At 28.8% G+C, this 27,435-nt stretch overlaps 4 protein-coding genes across 9 annotated transcripts; 2 read left to right on the top strand and 2 right to left on the bottom strand.

The window, feature by feature from the left end:
• The first annotated feature begins 1,564 nt into the window (after positions 1-1,564).
• Positions 1,565-5,239, top strand: LOC114179564 (2Fe-2S ferredoxin). 4 transcript variants are annotated; one of them, XM_028065950.1, is made up of 8 exons: positions 1,565-1,663; positions 1,747-1,823; positions 1,950-2,017; positions 3,079-3,194; positions 4,223-4,329; positions 4,522-4,571; positions 4,684-4,766; positions 4,863-5,239. In XM_028065950.1, the coding sequence occupies exons 2-8, from the start codon at positions 1,772-1,774 to the stop codon at positions 4,975-4,977; spliced, it is 591 nt and encodes a 196-aa protein (XP_027921751.1). In that variant the 5' UTR covers positions 1,565-1,663; positions 1,747-1,771; the 3' UTR covers positions 4,978-5,239. The 4 variants fall into 4 exon arrangements, with proteins under 4 accessions (XP_027921751.1, XP_027921749.1, XP_027921748.1 ...); XM_028065948.1 differs by having other exon boundaries at positions 1,747-1,829; XM_028065947.1 differs by having other exon boundaries at positions 1,642-1,829.
• Positions 5,240-5,723: 484 nt separating this feature from the next.
• Positions 5,724-7,474, bottom strand: LOC114179565. Of its 3 annotated transcripts, none has more exons than XM_028065952.1 (3): positions 7,290-7,473; positions 7,007-7,154; positions 5,724-5,786 (listed from the first exon to the last, which is right to left on the bottom strand). In XM_028065952.1, exons 1-2 carry the CDS (start codon positions 7,406-7,408, stop codon positions 7,025-7,027), a joined length of 249 nt encoding a protein of 82 aa, XP_027921753.1. In that variant the 5' UTR covers positions 7,409-7,473; the 3' UTR covers positions 5,724-5,786; positions 7,007-7,024. The 3 variants fall into 3 exon arrangements, with proteins under 3 accessions (XP_027921753.1, XP_027921754.1, XP_027921752.1); XM_028065953.1 differs by lacking the exon at positions 5,724-5,786 and adding an exon at positions 6,749-6,921 and having other exon boundaries at positions 7,290-7,474; XM_028065951.1 differs by lacking the exon at positions 5,724-5,786 and having other exon boundaries at positions 6,749-7,154.
• Positions 7,475-8,158: 684 nt separating this feature from the next.
• On the top strand, positions 8,159-9,884 carry LOC114176143 (peroxiredoxin Q, chloroplastic). Its single transcript, XM_028061079.1, has 4 exons — positions 8,159-8,497; positions 8,617-8,754; positions 9,265-9,354; positions 9,437-9,884. The coding sequence occupies exons 1-4, from the start codon at positions 8,303-8,305 to the stop codon at positions 9,653-9,655; spliced, it is 642 nt and encodes a 213-aa protein (XP_027916880.1). The 5' UTR covers positions 8,159-8,302; the 3' UTR covers positions 9,656-9,884.
• Positions 9,885-9,894: 10 nt separating this feature from the next.
• Positions 9,895-14,462, bottom strand: LOC114176142 (probable flavin-containing monooxygenase 1). The gene is made up of 5 exons (XM_028061078.1): positions 13,930-14,462; positions 13,596-13,836; positions 11,063-11,241; positions 10,613-10,962; positions 9,895-10,464 (listed from the first exon to the last, which is right to left on the bottom strand). Exons 1-5 carry the CDS (start codon positions 14,407-14,409, stop codon positions 10,122-10,124), a joined length of 1,593 nt encoding a protein of 530 aa, XP_027916879.1. The 5' UTR covers positions 14,410-14,462; the 3' UTR covers positions 9,895-10,121.
• Between the last annotated feature and the right edge of the window lie 12,973 nt (positions 14,463-27,435).

Below are 27,435 nucleotides of genomic sequence, written 5' to 3'. Positions count from 1 at the left end.
ATTGATTTTTTATCATTTTAATTATCATTATTGTTGAAAAAATCAGCATTATTATTAGTATTATTAATTAGTGGAAACATATGTGTTTTCTATTCTTATATGTTTGCATTTTTATTATATCAAAATAATGCAATTCCAAAAAGTATAAGAAATGGATAAATTTTTTAAAAATATTTCAAAAGATTATGTGAAAAAAAAATGAAAATATTTGATAATATGAAAAAAAAATTATGACTTTAAATATTTGAAGTTACTTTCAAGTAGGGAATTATACCACGACTTCTAAGCTGAGGGTTATGGATTACTTAGATATTATATGATTAAGTATTTCATCAGTGAGATTATTTTAATTTAATAAAAGAAAAAAATATCTAATTAAAATAACTGTCAAATCAGTTAAAAAAAGTATATAATTTTTACATAACGTATAGGTTATCAATATCATTACAAAATTAAGAAGTATCATGAACAATTAAATAATTTTATTATCATCATTTTTATTACTTTATTATTATTATGATGTCATTGTCTTGTTCTCAAGATTAGGGATGTCAACGGGGCGGGTAGGGTACGGATAGTAACTCCCCCGCACTCTACTTGCTGGATAAATATCCGTCTCGTACTCGTATCTATATCCGTCGGGCCGTTATGTGGGTATCCGTCTATTTTTTTCATATCTACGGATATCCATGGGTACCTGTGGGTATTTACAAAATTATTTAAAAATAAATATTTAATCATAACTTCAAATAAAATAAAATAAAATACATCACTGTCATAAATTTCAAATAAAGTTCAAACAAACTCAAGTCCATAGAAGTCCAAATAATCATACAAATAAATATAAAATGATGTTCAACACAATGAGAATTCTTTAATTGGTGTTTTGATCAACAAGTCCACTTTATCCGATTGATTTTTGAAAAAAAATTGTCAAAATGTTTTTTATTAATATATATATATATATATATATATATATATATTAATATATATATATATATATATATATATATATATATAAGGGTATTTTTGTGAATTAAAGTTTAACGGGTACGGGTATCCACGGATACGGTATAAAAAATACTCATACCCGCTATGTTAACATGCGGATATCAAAAATACCCGTACCCGTGGATAGCGGGTATTCATTTTTAATATTTATTTTCTATCCATTGCGGGTTTTATCCGTAAATACCCGCTGGTACAAATATATTTGACATCCCTACCCAAGACTAGCATAATTGTCGTCAACAAGGCTAGAATTGGTATTAACATTGCTACCTATGTTGTAAGCATTCTCGCCATTATAAATTGTGCTACCCTCCATTTAAATTCATTTTAGTATGGGATTTTAAAAAAAATCGAAACTGAAAACTAAAAGAAAAAGTTACTTATAAAACAAAATGATCCTAAAGTTTAAAAAATAAAATACTTACAACTAAAAACTATTATAAAAAGGGACCCATAAATTTCAAGAATTAGTTTATAATTTTGAACTAGAAAATACCCAAAGTCAGGATATTAAAAAAATATTAAGTTGTGCATAATTTCATGGTTGGGCTTTTCGGGCCTCGTTGTTGGGCTTTTAAAATGTAAGATCTCTCTGTTCGGCAACTTGTTCCCCCTGATTGTGGTTTTTCTCATTCTTCGTCGCATAATAGTGGTGCCTCTCTCGGCCTCTCAACTTGTTTCAATTTTTTTGTTAACATTTTTTTTATATCAATTTTTTTCCTCTGCAATTTCTAGGGTTTCTTAAACCCCTAAAACCACTATGCTAAATTCCAAACTAGCTAGAGTCGGAGCTTCGATTGCTAAACACCTCTGTACAAGTACTTCTACTTGCTTGTTAATTTTCTCTTCTCTACCTCCCGTACTTCATAGCATGAAGAGAACATCTAATTATATTGAATCAATTCAACTAATTTTTTTTCTGTTTTTTAATTTGGCAGGGAATTGTACCTCCTTGTGTGGAGTAGGATATGTTCGAACCGGAAGATATCGTTCCCTGCCATCTCCGGTTAGTAATTGAATACTCTGAATTTGTATTTTCATTTTCTTATTCCTCCAATTGTAATTTCAGCATTCAATTTCTATTAAGTTTGGCAATCTGGTGCTGGTTTTAGGATCTCAATAGGTAGCAAGAAATAAGTGTGCATGATGGATGCTTATCATGGGAGTTACCAGCCTGGTTTTTATATTTGTTTTAATGAAAAAGTGGATATAAATTGTAGTTTATTGTCTTATGATAAGTGGGTGTTCGTGTTTTGAAATGTGAGGCCATCTGTGCTTTGATGAAATAAGAAAAAATAACTGTTAAACTGGTCTGGACGTCTCTGTGTCAATTATAAAGATTGGTGATATGGAATGAGTTGTGGGAGTATGATAGTGACATTAATCTTTTCCATCAGTGCAAATGGACTCTCCATCTTTTAGCTAAAGAAACTGGCCAACAAGTTTGTGGTTAGCAGAGGATGGGAGAAATTGGACCCTATTTTGGCAATGTTTTGCTCTATTTCTGATACTGGCTATTCTGAAGATGAAGATAATTTAACATTGTACTCTTTTTTCTTGTATTAGTTTATTTATTTCATTCGTTTTAATACTAGAAGGGATTTGTTTGTCTTTGAATTCTTGGAACAATTAGCATTTTGTATACGTAGTAACCCAGAAATCTGAAAGTCTTCTATCAATTTAATTACTTGGATTGGAGTGAGGACTGATTATGTTAATGAGGGATTATAATACTTGACATTTTAAATATTCCCTTTGTCAAACAAAAGTGATACTTCGACACCCTCCAAAGCAAAAAACATTCATTTTACAACTCATTTTAATAGTATAATAAATATATAGTAATTGTTTTTTTTTTGGGTAGATGTCAAAATATCACATTCCTTTGTCTAATTGGCAACTGTGTGTGAGCAAAATGGTTGTGCGATCAAATTTTTTTTGGAAATTATGTGTACATTTGCATCCAGATTACTGGAGAAATTGTTTTATTAAATTTTTACTTTCTTATGGCATTGATTTATGCTTATCTGTTTTTATGAGTGATTATTTTGTGTTTGTTTTGACTAGTTTCAACAGCATTCATTTACTAAGTTATACAAGGGATCCATGATGGAAAGACATAATTTCCTTTCAACAATGACTACAAATAACACTACTGAGGAAGGCAGTGAAGAAAAAGAAACGTAAGTTCTTTCTATTTGAGATGACAGATTTGTGGGAGCATGTGATCCTTTTGCGTATGTGTAAATATCAGGTCAATATAGCATTCAAAAACTTACTATTATTGTGTTTGTGTTATAATTGTAATTTTGACTCAAATGTTATTTTTATGATTAACCGACTTAAAAGACAAGACTTTGAATCGTGTTAGAACCCCAGGCAAAATTGGTAATTATTTAGTATTGATGTTATATTTTGACACGCAACATGGGTACACTATGCTGACTAATTGTTAACTGCCAATTTTTTGTTTCTAGCTAATAATCATGATTTAGTCATTTAACATGGACCCACCAAATCTAAGTGTTATATATTTGCCGTTTCTCTTATTGTCTAATTTTTAGCTAGATAAGTGGTTATTGAGTTACAATCTAAGGTCAGGCAGCGGCTGTCTATCTACTTTATCATACAGCATATGCAATATATTAAACCCCATAATGAAAGGCTTAAGAACTGACATTATGTAGTGAGCTTGATGGGAGTTTAATATATTTTTCTTCCAGTGTTTAAACTGCTCAAGGTATCTAAGTGGGAACTTCAAAGTGCAGAGAATGTAATATCACATAAATATTGAGGATTGCACTCTGCTCTAGCGTTCCATGTTTGTTGTGCAACCAACCATGATTTCATATTGTTTAGCATGGGGGGTATGGTATGATATCTTAGCAGGAGTTAGGTTGCTGTGTGATTCTAATACTTTAACCAAAATGGCAACAATAGCAAAATCTTTGAGCCTCAGTTGTTGCAGCTGGTCGCATTCCCTGAAAAATTCCAAGTCCCTGTAAGATGGAAGTAATCCTCCTACGTGTCAAATGCTTCCCCACACCATTAGTAATCAGTTAGTGTTAACTCCCGTTAGGACAGATTACATCATTACTGTCGTACTTTGCCATATATTTTGTTAGATGACAATTGTTGATCATGTGAGTACATTAAAAGTCTTACACAGTTGTCATTTTTCACCTTACTCTTTTGAGGCAACATTGTGCAGGATATCTGTAACTTTTATTGATAAGGATGGTGAGGAAAACCATATCAAAGTCCCTGTTGGAATGTCTATGTTAGAAGCTGCTCATGAAAATGACATTGATCTAGAAGGCAAGAGCTTTAAGTTTTGAATTTTATTATTTTCCTCTAGATTATATTCTTCTGAATTCTGTTGACATAATGTTTCGTTTCGATTTGCATCCTGTCAAGTAGTTAGGGCCATTTTTGAAGTGGCCAAGCGTATTCATAATTGGCTTATTTTTCCTTTTTCTTGAGATGATTTCTTACTTAATGTTACTGCAGGAGCATGCGAGGGCTCGCTTGCGTGTTCAACTTGCCATGTTATAGTCATGGTACATCATGGGTGATCTATGTAGTGAAATGTTGCTTGAAGTTATTATTAATTTATATTTTGAACTACCGTTTTCCATTTACAAGAGGGACAAATTACTGATTTTTGTGCAGGACGTAGAACATTACAATAAATTGGAAGATCCAACTGATGAGGAAAACGACATGTTAGATCTAGCTTTTGGACTTACTGAAACGTGGGTTAACCATTCATGAACTTAGGATTTGAAATGTTCATTTTCCGTTTTTGGTACCCTTAAATGTGACCTTGACTAATTATGGAAAATATGCAGATCACGTCTGGGTTGCCAAGTTATTGCAAAACCTGAACTTGATGGAATTCGGTTAGCCATTCCTGCTGCTACTCGGAACTTCGCTGTTGATGGTTTTGTGCCGAAACCACATTAGCAAATGACTTGGGTTCAATGAAAAAAAAGAGGGTAGCTTTCTCGGTTTTGTAGCCTCACTGATTTAGATAAATTAGCATTTATTGATCACCGGCACTATTTTTGTATTTTCCGTGATCACAGAGCACGTCGATTTATCAATGACAGAGAGATCATGGTGTAATTTTCGACGGGCTACACTTTGGATGTCAATAAATTGTTTGTACTTTTTTGTACCAATAACAAGTGACTGAGTGAACACCTAAAAAATTAATTATGTCTTCGAACGAGTGTTGATTCAAACCATTGTACTTTTCTTGTGTTGGTTAAGTTGCAACCTAAAACAACAAAAACTTGAATTGCATCTTGAGTTTGTGTTTGACATTTGTTTATAGACACATGCCAAAATGAGTCATAATTGATTCGGGTCACTGTGGATTCAACGGTTTCAACCTAGTGAACTTAACTACAATCCACTTATATTTAAAAGAAAAATTAAAATTAAATAGGTAAACTAACTAACATAATTAATTTAATTTCCCTCACTGTCTCTCTCTGAAGATAAGAACCCAGGGTTGCAGACTGATTCAAAGTGAGTCCTAATTTGCCTCGGTGCTCCTTAGCCTCTGCGGCATCGTGTTCGTGTCAGTGCACTTCCGCATCTGTGGTGTCACGTCATGCTCCTCCGGACTGGTGCTTGTCGGCATAGCTGCTCCGTCTTGTCAGTCTTTGTGTCTTTCTTGTCCATCACAACCTTTCTCTCCTTTCTTTTTTTTTTCTGGTACAACTTTCAATAGTTTCTTTTTATTGTTCACTTCCTCTTCATAACATCTATTGTAATAATAGAAACATATTTTAGGATAAATGCTTAGTTTGCAGGAAAAGCTATTGACATTCAATCAACAATTTGCAAAAACTGTGTAAGGTGAAAAGTGTGGCACTGCGGGAATTAATTGGCAAAATGTGACATGTTAGAAAATTTGGAGGTTGGAGTGTGGCGGAGGAGAAAAGGAAAAGGAGTCTATGTCTGTGATTGATAAAATATTTTAAGAAATAGTAACGTATTTTTAGAAGTTTTTCCTAAATGTATTTTTTAGAAGTTTTTCCTAAACGTATTTTTAGAAGTTTTTCCTAAATGTCTGTGATTGATAAAATATTTTCCTAAATAGTAACGTAGGACTGAGGAAATGTCTCCCGAACATTGAACTTCAAAAGTAGAAAATATAGTATAATTTGCAGGTCCGTTACCACATCTTGTCTTCCGATTTTTTATTTTTTTTTAAAACCTGAAAACTAAATAATTTTCGTATCATTGAGTTAAAATATTTGAAATATCAACTAAAAATGAAAAACCAAAGAAAAAAGCCATGCACATAATTGAAAATGGTGCAACATCAACTTATATATACCAGCGACCATACTCATTTACCAATAAAGTATAATTCAACTCAACTTGTCGTGGTTATCTAGAGAGGAAAAAGAGAGGGGGTTTTGAAGCAAAGAAGCAGTTTGAATCTTTTTTACTTGGGAAACAATAATGAACTAGTTTTATAAAGCAAAGTAAGGCAATAAAACCCTCTCAACACTGTACATTTTTAGGGGTAAAAGTCATCATGCTTCACCCGGAAAGCCTGAGAAGAGCATGATGGAGTGATAATAGCAAACTGAGTAGGAAATGGATTTGAAAAACTGTAACACCATAATTAACATGTTCCTAAAATTGAACTAACTTGTTTGAAATAATCAAATTAACAGTAAAAACACTTTATAAACATTGGTACAAAACCATGTGGTGAAGAAAATAGAAAACTCTGCAGTTATGCCACACATAAACTGAAATTAGAAGCATAACAGGCGTTGATATTGTGGCGTAACGGCTAGAAATAAATAACCTAAATTAACAAGCCGTTGTGTAAGTTTGTAATTGAACTTTCAAACTCATTCCAAAATCCGTACAAAGCATAATCTGTCACGGAACATCAAGAAAAAAATTGAAACTTTTCTTTCACATAAATCTATGAAAGTGAGCCGTGATCGAACTAAACAACTACCTGCAATTCAATTATGTTTCAGTTGAGCTTCTTGAGGATGTTAGACGCCCAACGCTTGACTCGTCCTCTGAGAGAGTAACCGAAAACCATTCCAGCAACAAAGCAAATTGCACAAAGCTTTGAACACGTCCAATAGGACACCGCGTGTCTGCAACAAACAACACACACGATAATCATGTCAATTTAAAACTTCAAACCCTAATCTGTAAGAACAGCGTTAAACAATGAAAACGAATGATCTGAAATAAGCTTAGATAAGATGCAGAGAGAAAGAGAGAAATGCCTTGGAGGTCTGGTAGCTAAAAGAAGGGAAGAATCAGGAGGCGATGGCGGCGGCGGTCGGATACGGTCGAAGTTCGACGAGATGATGTCGCCGGAAACCTTACTGACGGCAGCAGTCATCGCTCCAAAATGCAATAGGCGCTGAACTATGCTGCTTTAACAACCCCTTTCTCATCTATGTATAGTATTCCCTTCTGACTCATCTAAACGACGCCGTAATAACCATCCCGGCTATTTTATTTACTAATGAGGTATTATTATATATTAATTAATTAATCAATAATCTGTAATCATATATATAAAAGAATTTTGTTAATGTATATATGTTATATTTCTGTTCTCTTTTTAATTACATCATAAAATAATAAAAAACAAATAAATAAAAATTATTTAAATACAAAAATGAACTTTACATATTTTTATTGAATATGAAATAGTTATTAATATTTTCTTTTTACATAATATATTTAACTCAAACACTTAAGGAATTAAATCTAACTTTTATTTACAAAAACATATTTAACCAAAAGAGTTATATAATCCTTCCATTATTTACAACAAACAATAAAAGTAAATTTTAATAGACTTAAACATAAATGCTTAATTTGAATTTGAATTTTCTGTCAAATTTTTTTTTATTATTTTTTTATAATATATTGATTATCACTAATTTTAATATTTTAAAATATATTAAAAAAATATTTAAAATATTAATATATAATATATTTTTAATGTTCAATAAAACATAAAAGAAAAAATAGAGAATTGGACTCGCTTAATTTATCTAAAATGGAAGATCATTCGAGGGTTAACGTTAAAGCTAAAAAGTACAGAGGTGTTGGGGTCAGAATTTGTCCACGCCACGCCACGCCACGCCACAAAGCGAATCTTCTATCATCACCAATAACCATTCACCAGCCATTAACGCTTTTCCTTATCCTTCTCCTCTCTCTCTATCCTTACACCAAAGCCAATCTTCACTCACCATTTCCTTCTTCGCATTGTTCCTCACCAATGGCTTCCCTCTCTCTCCCTAACCACTATCTTCCCACCTTGCTTCGTTCTCACTCTCCCAACTACCCATCTTCCCAAAACCTCCCACTCTCTTCCACGCCTTCAAATTCTCAATTTTTCGGTCTCAAGCTCTCTCATTCTCCCTCTTCCTCAATCCCCTCTTCTTCTTTCCTCAGACCCTCCATTTTCGCCAAGGTACATTTCTCTCATCATCACCTTTTTTCATGTTGCTAATAACTTAGCCTTTTACTTCTTACTTACCACCCACCACCGTCTCTTTTCTTTTCTTTTTTGTGTTCTATATTCCTTGATAGGTGAATAAAGGTTCAAAGCCACCGAATTTCACACTCAAAGATCAGAATGGGAAGAATGTGAGTCTCTCCAGCTTCAAGGGAAAGCCAGTAGTTGTGTATTTCTACCCTGCTGATGAGACCCCTGGCTGTACCAAACAGGTAAATTCACACAATGTCAATGTAGGAATAGTTCACATATTTCAACAGTGAATGGTGAATGTGTGATGCACTAGATATGGAGCATATGAATGAACAAAAGGGAATAGGAAAAGGTCTTATTGTTCTTTTGCTAAGGAAGGGGAGAGAAGGATTTAGGTTGTTCTCATGACTTGAATTCCAGTGTTGTATGTGCATGCTGCAAATGGAGGGTAATGAAAAATAGATAGCACTTCAACCCCTGTTGGGTTTATCCATGTAAGATAGCGTAGAAAATAACTCCTTTGAGAAAATCTACCAGATTCGCTGCCTGATGATTGGGTACTTTGTATCCCTATTGAGTACTATATATTAATACAAAACATAAATGTTTGTAATATTTAGAAGTAACAAACAAAGAAATGAAATCTAAAGTTGCATAGCAATTCTAAAAGGTCTCATAAAAATGACCAACAACTTCTTTCATATGTCTTATAATACGGATTGGAGGGAGTAATTTATTCTTTATTGCAGGCTTGTGCTTTCAGGGATTCGTATGAGAAGTTCAAGAAAGCAGGAGCAGTGGTTGTTGGGATTAGTGGTGATGATGCTTCCTCTCACAAGGTAAAGATCAGAGGTTTCTGTTTTTCATTTTTATAATCAACCATATTAATTTTTTTAGTGATTTGCATTTCACATTATGTAGGCATTTGCCAGCAAATACAAACTTCCATTTACCTTGTTGAGTGATGAGGGCAACAAGGTGAGAAAGGAATGGGGAGTGCCAGGTGATTTCTTTGGATCATTGCCTGGAAGAGAGACTTATGTGATTGATAAAAATGGGGTGGTCCAGCTTGTCTACAACAATCAATTCCAACCAGAAAAGCATATTGATGAGACCCTGAAAATACTTCAGAGCCTTTGAGGCTTTTTGATTCTTTTGTAACTGTGAATTTTAAGTTTGTAAGCTCTGTAATTATATAGCTGATTTTGGAGCCTTTGATCACATTCCTTGGAGGTGATGACATGTAGAGAGAAAAAGATTATAACCTCTCCGGATGGAAATAATGCCTTCATTTGCCAAAAATACAGTGAGATTATATATGTATCTTTTCCACCACAGTTTCTATATGATTTGAATTTGCTATTTCAAACAAGTTTCCGTTCAGAAATACATATGATTTATGTGAACAAAGTGTAACCTTGAATGAGTTTTGACTGCATTCATGGAACATGACTCTTAAGTATCTAAACAACATTTGGCTCTCGACTTAGCCTTAAATTTTTGTTTCTTAGAGAACATGCAGTTATTTTTATTATCATCATCATTATTACTACTATTCGACCAGTATTTATGCAGTGACTAAGAGAGTGGTAGTAAGCTTGTATATTCAATCTTCCTTGGCATAGTCTTGAATGCTGTAGGGGCCAAATACTTCGGATAACCAGTTCTTCTTCCGCCAGGAACTCCATCCTAAATCTTTACAAATTTCATCACTATGGTTGATGCTGTAAGTGGAAATGCAGTGCCTCTTATAGAACCTTGTTGATCTTTTCATCACTTCTATCTCCTTGGCTGTTTGTGAAAGCATGCTCTCCACACTTGGGAGCTTGAATTTGTCATCCACCAGCCCAGAAAGCCACATGGAACGTAGCTCTGATGAGTGAAGATTTGAAACACTCTCCACGAAACCCACAAAGGCCATGTTTGGAATCAATGGATGAATAGTTCCCCTATCATCATAAACATGAATCAGCTGTTACTTACAATTTTTTTTTTTTTAATTATCTAAAAAATTGCAGTTTTAAAAGAGTGTAATACATTCTCCTAATGTATTTTTTGTATGGAAGAAAGCACAATGAATGGAAGAGTCCTTCTTACCTATATAAAGGCATAATGCCAGAAGAGTACTCCAACAAGCTACTAAAAGGCTCTGGTAAAATAGTTTTGAGTTTTTTCTTTCCATCAAAACCAGTTGCAAGAATCACTACATCAGCATTCAGCTTCGTGTTGTCTTCAAATTCAATCCCTCCATTCCAGAACCACCATTTTGATGCCTTCTTAAAGACAATTTTGCCTTTTTCAGCCTCGGAGAAGAAATTTTCTGGCATGATGGCCATTTGACAAGATGCATAATCCTCCACAAAGGGGTGTTCTGGTTTTAATCCATACTTCTCCAATGGAAGTTTCCACAGAAGGTAGGACTCAATAAACTTTGAAATTCCACGCCTCTATTATTGCTCATTGAATAACATAACCCAAAAAAAAAAAACATTAGCTATGCTTTTAGAAACCATTCAGAATAGTGAAAAAACTTGAATGGAAATTTACCAGTGGAGATAACATGAGGCAGAGAAGAGTCCTGAGTAAGCCCTGATCTGGTCTCTCGTGGATAAACTGAGAAGATCTTGTTGAGAAGAACATGAAAAAAGGCAATCCCCAAATCCAGTAATGGGGAACTGTCCAATGCAAAGTCCTTACAACCATGGTGCAAGCTTCTCCTTCAGGTCCTTCGCAACAATACACCAACAACTTTGTTATGCACGTTGCAATTTAACCAAAAAAAAAATGAAAATTATCTTAATTTATTATTATAAGCAAAAAAGAATATAAACATTTAAATTAGTAAAAAAAAAAAACTGAGACAAAATCAATTCTAAAATAAGGTTTGTACCCACTTATATAATCTAAATTAGTTTTATTTCTGGTTGATGTAAGACTTCTCACACATCCCCTCACGACGAGATATATACATCTCGAGTCTCGAGCATGAAAATTAATAAATGATCCAATTATAATCCTATAACCATTGAAATAATATATCCAACATAAAAATAATTTTCGTTTGCATCCACTTATATAATTTAAATTAAATTAAATTCTTATTTTTAGTCCACGTCAAACTTTTCTCACCAAATTTATCTTATTCTTTTAAACAATAATTAACGCTTATCCCTCTCTATCCATAGCATGGTAACATCTACATGTCAATGATTTTTCATTATTTATTGAAGTTATGGATGACATGAGGTGTTGAAATTTTAGTGGACTTTTCATATAAGACTGTCACACGTAGTATTCATGTCTGTGGGTGAAGATGAAGGTTGGAACCGGTCGTTTAAAGCCATGTCTAAACATTTTTGTCAAAGTCAAAACTGATTTGTGGAATTCTATTTTATATGACTTCTGACCTATGAATTCGTTTCGTATAAAGCTTCATATACAATATTATACTAAATAAAAAGAAAAGAACAGTAGGTAAGTGAAAACATCTTTCACACATAAAAAAAAAAATGTAGTGTGCAACCAAAAGCACGCAGGTCAACTTTGGAAAATAAAGCCCCTACTTGTGTTTAGCAATAAAGAAAAAGCAATAAATTATATACAACCAAAAATCATTTGGAAAATTAATGTTGTCGTCTTTGGTGCTTTATAAGCATAGGAACTGAAAATGACATTGTGAAAGAAAACCAAACAAAAAGTAATAGTGGCAATATGAAAAAGAGGTTGACAAGAAAAACAATGTCGTTATTTTCCACATGATAAATAAAAGGCAACGTGTTCAATTGAAGCTATTGAACGCCACCTCTTTGATAACCCAAACTGGAAAATAAAAAGTTGGAAGAAAAACAGAAGAAATTTTTAAGAAAATCGAGTCACATGCGTGCACAAAATAATTGCCAGCTTTCACATTGATTAGTCAACACTTATTTCTTTTTATATATTTTTTTCTTTTCAAAATCATAAAAGGTTAGCAAATATCATATATTTTGTTTACAGTATAAATAATTTTATTACAATTAAATACATTTTGTAAGACAATATGTTTGTCTTTAAATTAAATTATAAAATATTTTGTATCTCTATTTTATGAAATTTGTAGAAAATATTTTTTTCAACAAATGGTATAAAGATTATATTAAAGTCCACTATAAAATTCTATTTGTTACACGAAAAACAATCTGTATGTTATTTATTGAAATAGATATTTGTCATCACTTTACATGGACAAAACACTGTCTAATTTAATTTAAAAACGAAGTTTATTTTTATAGTAGTTTAGAGAGAAATAAAACTTTTTCATTACAAGTACATTTTAACCAATAACAATAATTTGAGAGGAACACTATTTAAACAACAAATAACTAATAAAACATAATAATTTTCACTTTCACTTCATAAAAATATTGTTACATAGCATCTAATATATTATATCCGTTCAATTTTTACATCTTCTACCAAATGTTTAAACAGCATTTTTCTTTATTTTCAAAATTAAAACACCATATTTGAATTCAATTTTATTCTGAGTTATACTGTAGGTGTATAACTAATTAAAGTGATAAATTAGTTAATGCTTCCGATGTTTAGAATATGATATTTAGCAACAAGTTATAGACTAGTATGATTTGTTTTTTTTATAAAACATGTAAATTATCAGCCGTTATTATTGCAAATAAAAAACAGTCATGATGTTATTAATTTAGGCTCAATATGTTGAAAAGTCACATATTTTTACATATTGATGCAGCGTGAATTCATAGTGTCAATTTGGAGAAAATTTCTTCATAAACACCTCTAAAACAAGAAGAAAAATAAATGTAATTGTTACATAACTCAAACAGTTGGTGTGCATTAAAAACAATATTTTAAATAGTTAAAGTAAAATAGCTTATAGAGTTTAACTTGTACATAAATTCATAACTGATCAAAAAGATAATTTTGTTTTTATTTTTTTTCTTTAAAGGTACTTAAAAGAGAAATATATTTATTTGTAAAAAAAAAATCTCTTATTTTTTATTACTAAATAAAGGTTTTTCCAAAGAGAATTTATATATAGTAAATGATGGGTTATTATTATTACCTTGGTTTGCCCGTGCACATTCCATGGCTAAATCAAGACCAGACTTTTTGAAACCAACAACTACCACCTTTTTCCCTCTCAGAAGTTCAGTAGCAGCTTCTTGGTCAAGTTTACAGTAGTCTAACGTATGCATTACTTTTCCCTTGAATATCTGTGGCCCTTTCTTATGTGGAAACGATGGAATCTTGGGTGTGTCCCCATATTTTCCAACGCACACCACCAGAAACTCGAACTCATACCACTGAAATCAATCATGTATAAAATGTATAACTTTAAATTTGTGAAACCCTAGCGAAAGTGTGTGGTTTTTGAGAAGGTAATAATTTGTGCATACCTGAATGGTGTCTGAGTTATTGGTTCGCACAGCAACTTCCCACACAGGCTGACCGGGAAGCAGGCTTGAAAAGTGAGTGACTTCCCGGTTGCCGGAGAATCGGATTTGGAGGACTTTGGAGTTGAACCTGATGTTCTTGAAAATGTCAAAGTGGTGAGCATAAGAGTGTAGATAATTGAGTATCTCGAAATGGGTGGGAAAATTAGGGTTGTCCCTCTGAGGCCAAGGAAAATCGGTGAATTCATAATCACGACGATGAGACTGAAGCCTGGTGGAGTTGTAGGAGCAATGGCTCCAAACCCCACCAATGGAATCTGAGGCCTCAAAAACAATAGGGTTGTGATGAGATAATTGTTTAGCAGCTGCTAACCCACTTACCCCAGCCCCTATGATGCCAATTTTTGAGACCAACATGGGACGATTTTGGTTTTGGTTTTGGTTAGCCATGTAATATGATTTGGTATAATTGTTGGGATCCATGTTGAACAAGGTTATAAAGAGTGTGTGTATGTATCTATGTATGTATAAGTATGATGAAGTGATGAGTGCAATCAAAATGCAAGGCTTGGACTTGTATTTATAGATGTCTCAATTTGCATCACTTGTCACTGTGATGTCATAGACCCTAGATTCTAGGGTAAACAAAAATAAATAATTCAAATGCATGTAGACCCAACTTGCTTTTTTACACCCTGGAAAAAACATAAAACAATATAAATGTAATAAGTTTAATAATGTGTGGTTTATAAGAGCTAATTATCGTTAAGAATACATATATCTAGTTCTTTTCTTACTAGTTATTATTTTTAGGAAATTCTTGCGTTGATGTAACTTGATATATATAATATCTCATTTTTTATACATATTTAAATGGAAATTTATGAAAATTCATCATTTATTAAATTAGTTTCGATTCCTTTTAGTTAGGAGATGAATTTTTTGTTGAAGAAATAAGCAAAAAATCAGTTAAGGAGCTTTTTGTTTATGTATATGTTTTCAAGATTAAGATAATTGTGAGGTGATTTACCTTTTCAAACAGAATATAACGTGACTATGTATGAATCCACGCCAATAAGGGGTAAAGGTCAAAGTATTTAGAAAAGATACATTATTTATAGCATCATATACTTATATACATGTTACTTGAGCATAATTATGCGGAAATTTCATAGAAATTGAACCCTTAACAGTCAAATATTTTCTTGAACATATGAAGTTTCATGAGTGTTAGAAGTCTCACATTAATTAGAGATAAAACAATTTCATAATATATAAATGAGGTGCAAACCTCATCTTACAAGTTGGTTTGGTAGGGTTGAGTTAAACTTAAAATTCACTTCTAACATGATATCAATAATTTCATAATATATAAGTGAGGTGCAAACCTCACCTTACAAACCTGTTTAATAGGATTACAAATTTTAAGTTGATGTATTGGAACTCATATATATTATTAGTATCCCAATAACTTAAGGGAAGATTTGATTTGAAATGTTGTGCATTAATTATACGAGGACCATATGTCATACATATATAGATATCAGAAGAATCGGAGTGTGAACAATCAGACTGTGACTCCCTTGCACCAATGACTATACAAATTAAAAATATAAAATAGTCCAAACATGTCCGAATAAAGTTGGCAGAACCAACCAACGTACATGGCTACAGACAACATATTATAATTCTTCTCTGAGAAAAGAAGTTGTTAATTGTGCATGAGTACTATATACATATTCAGTATAATTTAATTAAAACAATGGGTGTGAAGAGGAGTGGTTTTGTTTTGTGTTGACCATGCAAACTTTTCAAGTGGAGTTCATGTTTAGGGACTTAGTTCTTGCAAGCAATTCATTTATAGGCATAGTTTTAGACGAAATTAACTTGCATGTTTTACCGTAGAATAGAAAACAAAACATGGTGAGTAGAATGTTAAGAAAAATGAATACGATGACGATGTTTGTTGTTGTGACATATGGATCTAGAAAGGTGGAAGGGAAGGTAGATTTTAATGTATATGCATATGCATGCATCTCTCACATTCAAGCATTGGCATTATTTTTGGAAAACTAATGGAGGCTGAGTGGGAAATAGCTAGGAACCTTACACTTGGAAATTTAGTAATATGTTTCACTTTTATGCATGCATGGAAGATTGGAAACGGCTCTTCATATAATCCATGTCATTTTTTTTTTTTGCATCCCACCATATACACATAAATTTAATCATTAATTAATTTATGGATCATTTATATTCTGCCTTTTCTTTTCTTTTTTTTTAAATGTGAACGTTATTATTTCCTTTCTCACGACAATGTCAAGGCTCTTACAACCAATTGGACTATATTATTTTTTTGTTGACAATCTTGTGATTCAACGCCACGTAAAAGTCTATTATATCTGTTTCAAAACACCACAACACAACACTCCAATATGGCAATGTTACATATATTTTATGTTTTTTAATAAGTAATAAATTACACGAAAGTATGCGTAAGTCCACAGTGTAGTAGTTTGTACTAATACTTTATATATATTATTATAATTGGGTAACACTGTAGATGTGGATACAATATTGTTCGGTCTTTGGAGCTTTCTTTCTGTGCTTTTCCATCAGAATCCCAATTAAATTTCAATCACATTATTCTATGGGGGGTCATTGCTTAAGAAATTTAGTATAGTAAGTATAATATATTGCTCTGTATTTTACTCTAAAAATTGGAAAAAATAAATCTATCATAACGCGGTTTATTGCTTAATTATTCGGTTGACAATTTGAGTTTAATCATATAATACTATGAATATTTTATTTAACAAAAGTTGTGAATAATTATTATTATGATTAGATGCTTAATAGTTTTTATCTAAGTTGCCCATTACATAATTATGTGTAAAGGATATAAGTTCCAAGTTGTAACCCATTACATAGAAAGTCATACATGGAATTTGTAATTAGCTTTTCGATGAAACTTCTTCATATATGGTGGATGAATAAGTAAAAAATTAAAGAGAAAAAAGAAAAACAAAAGAAGACAAATTTGAGTGATGAGATAGTCACTTATTGAATAACTTATTGAATAGACAAAACAGGGACAATGACTATAAGTGTTGTTATTCCTTCCACTCTGATGTTAAACATTTCTTTTATAATCTCCAAAGTGATCATTACATCATAGTAATATATTTTGAACATTATTTAAATCATCAACGATCGATTTATATTATACATATCTTTATATGCTAAACATCACAACTTAATTAATAAAAAAATATTTAAAAAATCACATTAATCGATTGACAGTCGACTTGACCAACCCATATAGTAAAAAAACTCATAATTTTCTTACCTTAAAATTTTATTTTGATAAGTATAAATAAATTGAATTTTTATTATTGATGATGTGTCTCCCTATAAATAGTTCCGTTAACTGTCTCAAGATGTGAAAAATATAAGTTTTCCATATCACATTTTCCTATTAAGATAATTTTAAAGAAAGAAAATAAATAAGAAATGAGTTTGGATAAAATACAAAAATATAGAAAAATAAAAGAGATGGGATACAAACATCGATCCATTACAAAAAAAAAGAAGAAGAAGAAAAATCCACCTTTCTCTCTGATTCACATGTAATGAAAGAAAAATAAATCTTTCTAATTATTTTTGTATTAATCTAAAATCATTCATTTTGTATTACATAAATTTAGAAAATCGTGTTAATTAAAAAACATAAGCGATAACTATAAAAACAAATACATGCTAATATTTTTTTTTTCAATAACTAAAATGTATTTTATCTATAGTTATATCCATAACTACATACACCTTTACTTTTTTCAATTTTACTCTTTTAATTATTACTTTTAAAATTTTAAAATTTTATAAATATTTAAAGATTGTGTACACACATATGATAATGTTTGTGTTTACACTAAAATATAAAAATGAGATTCCTCCTTTTAGTATCCACATTTGTTTTATAATTTTACCCTTTAATTAAAGGTTTTTTTTAATTAAAATAATTATTTTGTCAACTTTATGCTAGTATATATATATATATATATATATAAAGAAGGATACACCACTTTGATGTCTTTTTTTATTTTTTCAATTTTAATAAAAAAAAATCTGTTTTATTATTTTAGTAACTAATTTTTGAATTCAAATACTTACTCACTGTAAAATAATTATTTATTTTTTTATCATTTTAATAACTATTTTTTAAAATTTAAATAATTACTCATAATAAAAAAATTTATTTACACAATACTACTTGTAATATTTTTTATCTCAATAACTAAAATTTAGAATTATATACACATTTTATTTTATCAATTTTACCCCATTAATTACTACTTTTAAAATTTAAATAATTTATTAATATTTAAAAAATTGCATACACAATAGTACTTGTCTTTATTCTAGTATATGAAAGAAAGTCTCTTTTCGAGGTCCATATTTGTTTTATTATTTTACCCTTTTAATATATTTTTTAAAATTAAAATGATTAGTTTATCATTAAGTCGAATTATCAAATAACTCAATCCAACTCAATCATATTGTCTTTTATTTAGTATCATGTATTCAACCTAATTTAAACTAATTTTGATAAAAAAATTATAATAGGTAACTTGAGATCCACACTTATAATTAAGTTACGGACAAATTGAATTATATATATATATATATATATATATATATATATATTGAACAAATTTATGATTTAATTTAATGACTGACCTAATCAATCCACTTAGTTACATTTTATTGGACTTTACATAAAGAATTACAAAAATTTAACCAATTCAACCAAAATAATTTTTTAGTGGATTATTGGGTGATGAATTTATCTAAATTATTCAAACTAAATTCTCTCAATCGATGAAAAATATTAAAATTAAAATATTTTTATATATATTATTAAATTTATAAAAATTATATATTTAAAAAAATAATTATACAAAATATATTCTTAAAAAATTAATTATAGAAAATAAATCCAAATTTTAAGTATAAAATAATTAATAAATAAATTATATTATATATATATATATATATATATATAATATTGATTATGGATAAAATATATAAAATATTACTTTTTGAGAATATACACTAGTCAAGTCAATAGACTGACACTTTTTTTAAGATTGATTCTAATTAACTTATATTTTATAAGTAGATTGATACTCGTCTCATATAATATTTTAAAGTACTGGATATAACATTGAAATATGTTAAGATAATAATATTTTGATATTTTTTTACTCAATTTTAATTTATTATTTCAATTATTTTTAAATTATTATATAAAATAATAATAATTAAATAATGACTAGAGAAATAAATTAAAATTGAATTAAAAAAGTGATCAAAATAGCATTATTTATATTTTTATTATAAAACATCCTTAATATAATTCCTGATACTATAATTTTAGCATGATTTTTAATTTTAAATGAGAAAATAGTCTTTACATTGTTAGTCTACAAAATTTTTAATTATGCTGTGATCTAATTTTTTGTCAGTGCAATGGTGCAATGAGTTGATTTTTTAATAATTATTTTTAAATGTGATTCTTACCATGAAGTTTGACCGGTAGATAATAGATAGAAAATAAATGAAAAATTTGTCATTAATTTATTGATGACTATCATTACTACATTGATAAAGGGTATTTACATGTTAGTAATACCGTTTTTTCTATGGAACCTAATCTTCAATCTTGTGTTTAGTTTTTTTCAGCTCTTTAATTTATTTTGGAGTTGTGGTGTTTTTTTTGTAATGTTTTCCCCTCTCAAGTTTAACTCTCAGAGAAGGTAAGAGAAGTTAGGACTTTAAAATACTTTTTTTAGTGTGTTGCATGTTTTTGGTTTTGAATCGTGCTTCAAATGCTAGTTTGATGTTCGTGGTTATGTTTTTTTTTTTACTTTTGTTGTTTTGAATTTTGGGTTTTTGCATGCTGAAATCAGTGAAAATCTGCTATTCTAGCTTAAGCGAGATTAGTCTAGCACAAGCGAGAATTTTTAGCTTAATCGAGAATAACAAAATTTCACTTTGCTCTCTGTTCGAAGTTTAGCTTAAGCGAGACCAATCTAGCTTAAGCGAGAATCGCTACAAAATTTTAATTCCTTACTTTAACTGGTGATTGATTGGGTTAATGTTAAAAATATGATGTATGAAGCTATGCATGAATGATGTGCATTTTTTTTTACTTGTACTTAATGTGTTTAGCTTGGGATGATAATTATTCTGAGATAACATGTAGAATGTTGATGGTAAAAGAGTTTCAAGGAAAATTTTTGGTGATAATGTGGTTAGTGTATGCCTTGATATAGGAGATGTCTAGATAAGGAATGTATTCTGAACTCTAATAATCACTCCTCACATCACACTCATGTAGAGTAGAGTGATTATGTGCTGAGAGTGGTTGGAGATTCTAGTCTTGGGAGGTGTTTTTGTCTGAAAAATATTAGGATTAACCTTGTGATTGATTTGGTGATAATTCCTTGTGGCTAGACTCTGCAGAGTTTAGAAATTAATGCAAATGCATACTTCATCGGAATTCTATATCAAACGCATAATCCAGATATTGCGTGAATAGTCAGTTAGGTGTTTAATTGAGTGAAAAATTTATGAATTATTGTTCATTTTCTTCATGTATGTGTTTCTTGAGTGATGTACTTATGTAAATATATTTACGTATAAATGCTTAAATACACTAGCTTACCCTTCTTTCTTTTTGTGTTTGTTTCCTTGTTGTGCTTTCCTTTTTGCAATGATCACCAAATGTTGGTGTGAGCAGATGTGGAGAGCCCCGATGATAATTAAGATGGCAAAGATGTTACTCTGTAGTTTAGGCTTGTTGGTTAGTGTTTTTTTGAGCATCTTTTGAAGAACTGATCTTATGTAATTTCTTGCTCTTTTGAACAATTTTTTGTCAATCTGATTTATGTTTTAAGACATGTTTATGGCATTGTTCTGTGCCCATGGCACTTATATTTTAAGTATATTTTGGATATATTTTAGGATGACTGTAATGGTTAAACTCTGATATACTTTCTACTATTTGTTATATTGTATTATGATATGCAATGTTTTACTTATTAGAGTTATTCTATTAAATGAGATGTCACAAATAGTAACCAATTTTCTTAAAACATCGATTAAGATATAATTAATATTCTTAAATTCATTACTTTTATAGAAAATTAGAATAATTAAGTTTATTAATTAATTATATTATAAATTTATGTAACAAATTTTATAAAAACAAAAATACCATTTGAAATTTTTAAACAATATTTCTCTCACATAAAAATAAGTATTTTAGAATTTATAAAATCTCTACTAAAAAGAAAAAGAAAAAATAAATTTCTAGACACTTGAAATTTCTTGGTAAAAACATTTGGGAAAATTTTGAGATGTGAAGACTTCAAACATTTGAAACGTAGGTTTTCATTTTTTGCAAAAAAAATAAATAATTTTTTTCAAAAAAGAAAAATATTTATAATTTTTAAAATATTAAAATATAATTATTTAATTTATATTTTAATTGTTTTTTTAACTTTTAAATGTTTAATATTTTTATTATTATTATTCTGTTAATTTAAATTTTTATACGATTAATTATATTTTAATTTTTAACAATATAATTATTTTATTATTTTTTAAAATTTTATTGATATGTATTAAATAAAATATTATATATTATTATACAGCATTTATAAAATTTTTATTTTTTTAAATAAAATAAAATTGTATTAATAAGTATTAAGTTAAAAATTATTTAATATTATAATTAATTATAATTTTTTGTAAAATTTAATGTATATTAATTATTTTTAATCAAATACATAATATTAGCGTGAACTTCTTTTTATTCTGTTTGACTTCTATAGTAATTTTGTTGTCATATAATCTTCCTAGAAATTAGGTGGGACAATTATTATAACATTCTGCAACCAAAGTCAAAAGCTACATTCATATTTAAAGGCCATTAATTCAAATATATTTGTATATATAATCATATTAAAATTTAGGATGAATTTTCTATTGTTAAACCTGTTTCACTGTATACAGAAATACATTAGATATTTAGTATACAAATATTAAAAATATAAAGATGACCATCATATTTATTATTTTAAAATGAAAATAATTCAGATGTAGAAAAGCATGCGGTCTTATGTTGAATTTTGAACAGTTCATTGTCTATGTATCAAGAAAAATTAAAAAGTTGAGTAATGAAAAATTTCAGGTTTATTATTTTATATTATTTGTGTAGACAAATTAAAATCACTGTCTTGCCATTTCTTTTTATATCTAAATAAAAATATAATATGTGATTGTATATAGTACTAAAAGATCAACTTAGAAGTAACACACTAAAAATTGAGAGAATATATATATATATATATATATATATATATAAAGTGGTAATAAATATGAGACATCTCCCATCTAAATTACCAACATAAAAAAAAGTTGAAACACCATCGAGCTGGAATTATATAGTTCATTTATATAAAAAATAAAAAATATATATTTTTAGAGCAAATACTGAAAAAAATAATAATACATGATTGATATATATCAAACACAAATATACATGATTGATATACAAATAAAAAATAGTCCATTTTTTTGTGTTCCAGCTCACAAAAATCATATCAATAGCTAATACGTTTGACAAATTTCAAAATAAAATATTAAATATTAACATATGGGATCAACACTTGTCATGTATTTTATGAAACATCTGGTTCTTAAATTATTTATCAAAAAAATATATATTTTTATTATTTATATTTGATCTTTATAATAATCAATATATATAACATGATAGTCTCTTACATATATTTATTAATTTAAGGTGACTACTTAACTTAACTAGATAATTTAAATCTTCATACACTTATACCACTTTGATATCTTTATTCATATATGATTATAATTATCATTAAAGTATGAACAATACGTTCATATATTTTATAATTCAACATTTCTTATATATTTATATAAAGTAGGATTACTTTTCTAAAAACTACTATCACACGTCAATTATATTATTTGTCTCATTTTATTTCCAAAATCAAATATTTATCTATCAACACCTCTTCATAAGATTACAAAGTCATATTAATTATTTTTTATACAACTTTAGTACGTACATATACCATCTTTTGTCAATATATATTAGAGATTTCATATTCTCATGACCTATGGAACATAAAAATAGATAACACAATTGAAACACCTCTTTTTAGAGTTTGGCTAAGTGTATTTTATTTAAATGAAATAAACTCTAAGCCAAAGTGATATTGGTAAATTTACCAAAAATTTAGTGATTTGTTTTAAGTTATGTTCCTGTGAGTAGTTAATATAACATAAAAGTCATCACGAAAAGAAAAAAGAAATAATGATAATAATAATAAAGTTGTCCATGCTATGTTATTCCTTATCAATTATAAACACTGAAATTTAAAATATTTTGTCACCAAGTTTCTTTATAAACTATATTAATTTCCTCCTCCTCACAAGTACAATATTTTAACTTCTTATTTCAAAATCAAATGCACACATTCCGATTAAAGTTCTTGCACTAGAACATCAATCTAGAACCTAGGGGAAATCTTAAAATAAGCTCTCTTTGAATTCAAAACATTAATAATAACTCATGTTTTATACTAACATTCAAGACAGATACGTATATAACTGTTCTTTAGTAAACTTTGGACCGATACTTTCACTTATCATGGAAGATTACGATGTTTAATATAGTATCAAAATCATTGTTAGAACTTATTTTAACAAGATTAATTGTTTGTTGAACATATTATTTCATTCATTATAAAGCTATTATCGGATTATCCATTAATATCAATTCTTATGTTCGAGATGTATATACTTCAGCGTGAAGAAATATGTTAGAAGTTTCATATTAACTAGAGATAAGACCAATTTAATATATATATATATATATATATATATAAATAAAAGTGAGTGCAAACATCACCTTATGGTTCTATAGGGCTTGAATTAGCCTTAAAATCTATTTCTTAACATTTTTTCAATTATTTATATTTAAATTTGGTTGTCTCTGTTTCTTTTACTAATTTAACCGTTCATATTATTTTTGCTTATAATAATTAATTAAGATAATCTCCATTTTTTTTTGTTCAATTTCAACATGCATAACAAAGTTGTTGGTGTAATGTTTTGAAGGACCTAAAGGAGAAGCTTACACCATGATAGCAAGGACTTTGCATTGGACAGTTCCCCATTATTGGATTTGGGGATTGACTTTTTTCATGTTCTTCTCAACAAGATCATTTTAGTTCATCCACTAGAGACCAGAAGGCTTAAGACTCTTCTCTGCCTCATGTTATCTCCAATGGTAAATTTCCATGTAAGTTTTTCACGATTCTGAATGGTTTCTACAAGCATAGGTTTTTTTTTTTTTGTTATAATATTCAATGAGCAATAATAGAGGTGTGGAATTTCAAAGTTTATTGAGTCCTAACTTACGTGGAAACTTCCATAGGAGAAGTATGGATTAAAACCAGGTGGTTTCATTTTTGGACGTAATATAACATGTTTCATCTATCAATTGACTTGAAGTGAATATTGATGATGCAACTACGGGTTGTTCTAGTTTGATTTAATGTATTAATATTTTTAGAAAAAGTCAGAATGAATATGTGGGTAGTTTATCCTTTTTTTTTTGGGTATAGACTTTTATTTATGCGAGTTTATGGGGGACCATTTATACTTTGAAGCATGCTAGGAGGGAGGACTTTCAACAACTTTGGTTGGAAAATAATTATTCCTTAGTGTGTCATTTTTTTTTAATAACGAGTGATTTCTTGAAGTCTTAGATAGAGATGTCATCGGTGCTTGCATTTTTGTAAGTATATACAATTTAAAGTTACTCATATTTTTCGTAAAGGAAATCATTGTGTTGATAAGTTAAATAATTTAACTTTGTTTCATAGAGAATAATATAAATGGTTTAATGTTTTATCTTCGTATATTTATTTAATTTTTTTCATAATAAATATAATTTATCTATATTTCGTGAAATATATATAATTTTTTCATAATAAATATAATTTATCTATATTTCGTGAAATGTAATTTTTATTAAGGAATTGACATGGTTTCATGCTTTCGTATTCTTTAATTTTAGTTTTTATTTTAATAAATTTCCATGACAAATTATTAATGGGATTTTGATGTCAACATAACATATATTTTAAAATTCACACAGATGTTCTACGTTACTTTATTTGATTGAAACCATTGTATTTTGCTTTTTTTTTTCTTTTAATGATTTTTTGTTCTTTTGAAAGTCTTTCCAACGTGATACGGTATTAGGTTTGAGCCCAATCAAAATATAATATTTTATCTTAAATGATCTTATATGTAAAATATGTTGAGATGGTGATAATAATATGTTTTGAAAAGTTTTACATCGTCTAGAATAACTAAGGAAATTGGTCTTAGTGACTATATAATGGACTCTAAGTTCATGTTTCTTGCCCCGAGTAAAAGGCACTTCAAATTTATATTTGACTTTTCTTATTTATTAATACTCTTATAATAAAAGTGTTGTGGACAGGGGCGGAACTAGGACAGGACAGACATTTTTTTTTGAATTTTTTTTTATATATATTTATATATTTTTTAAAATTATATTATATATTATTTATATTAAAATTATATTATGGAAAATTATAATAAAAGATAAAATAAAATAAATTAATAGAGACATTAATTTATAAAAGAGATTAGGGTTTTTTTTTTCTGACTATAAGATCTTTCCACCGTGTAAATTATCATGAAAGTGTATGAAGAGAGATAAATACAAATAGATAGGTTGGAAAATAGAGGTTGGAAACACATAGATTGAGATTCATGTATACATTCTTGCATGATCTCTCACAAATTAATGTTAGTATCTTATTATGATGTATGTATGTTAGTTTATGATTCTTTTTAGGATGTTTCTTCCAAATTAAGTTTATCCCAAATTAATATAAACCCTAATTATAATTTTAGGGATTCTTTTATGAAATTGGTATGAACCCTAATTATAATTTTTCTTAAATTATTATAACCCTTAATTATGAAATTTAGGGATTTTGTATTTTTCGCTGCCTATGGTAAAAATTTTTTCAAGTTTTGAATTTATACAGTATAGCTTATTTAATTAAAGTAGTATGAGTTTTGTTATGTTTTGCATTGTGATAATTGTGATTTGTGAATATAAATTTTATTTTTTTAAATAGGTAAGAGGTGATAAATTTATATTAGAAAGATTATGATAAAAAGTAAAAAAATTGATTCCTTTTTTTCAAAAAGGAAGGTTTGTGATGAAGATGAAAAAGAAATGCATTTACGTTAACTAAAGTTGAGAAATTTAATAAGAACCAATAATTTAAGACAATATAAAACAAATATCTAAAGTTCTTAGAGTTACATATAATGAATTTAACAATTCATTATAACGTGATCTGGGAAAAACGACATCAAATTTGACAATACCACCAAATCAAATTGATGAGATACGAATGACTTGTCTAAAATGGTATTCATGAATTGGTATCATGATATAATAGCAAATGATAGTAATATTTTTTTGAATTTTACTATTATGTGTGTTTGTTTTAAGAAGAGGAAATGAAGAAAAAAAAAATGAATGGTTTTTCTTCTAAAGAAAAATTATATATAACAAATCTAATTTGGCCCCCCTACAATTTTAGTCCAAGTTCCGCCACTGGTTGTGGATATACTCAGGACCAAAAGATATGAATGTGTTGTCTATATTTTTTTGTGTTTATTTTATTTCTCTATTAACACATAATAGTACGACAAAAGTTACTACAAATATTTTAAAATTTCAATTGATACGATTAAGTAATTAATTATAATATGTATGTATAGTATATAGTTTTATTTTATTTTATTCTAATAATACTTAAATATAATTGTATACTTTTTCATTTCATTCTTTTTAACTTGATATAGTTGTTGCAACCAAGCCAGCTAAGAGTCTTAAGAATATTTTTATTGTTTATCTCTGGATTAAACTTCTGTGTATATTACAACTGTATTTTGTGAAATAACTTTTGATCCTGTGAAGTCGAAACTTTGAGTGATCAAGATCCCATTAGAACTGGCATTAAAGATTTTTCTCTGGAAACAAAGTTGGATGTATCTTAATTGAACCATATATCCAGTGTTTTTCTTATGTCAACAATTTGTATAAATTTAAAATTGTGTAAACTTTTATGTGGCCAACTTTCTATTTCAGTCGAAAAATAAGTGTATGAAAAAAAATGAAAACGACAAGGGAAAGTAGGTATACACTGTCCTAATTAAGAGTCATTGGAATGCTATGTTCTATGAGTGAGGTCTAATTTCCTTCCATCTTCCTTAGTCTCCAAACCTGAAAATTCAGAATTAATGACATTTAGTGTTCTTTAAGATTCAACCATTTCTATG

Source organism: Vigna unguiculata, chromosome 3 (genome assembly GCF_004118075.2).
Source record: "Vigna unguiculata cultivar IT97K-499-35 chromosome 3, ASM411807v1, whole genome shotgun sequence".
NCBI lineage: Eukaryota > Viridiplantae > Streptophyta > Magnoliopsida > Fabales > Fabaceae > Vigna > Vigna unguiculata.
Note: the sequence above shows the minus strand (reverse complement) of the source record. Positions and strands in the feature narration are given on the sequence as shown.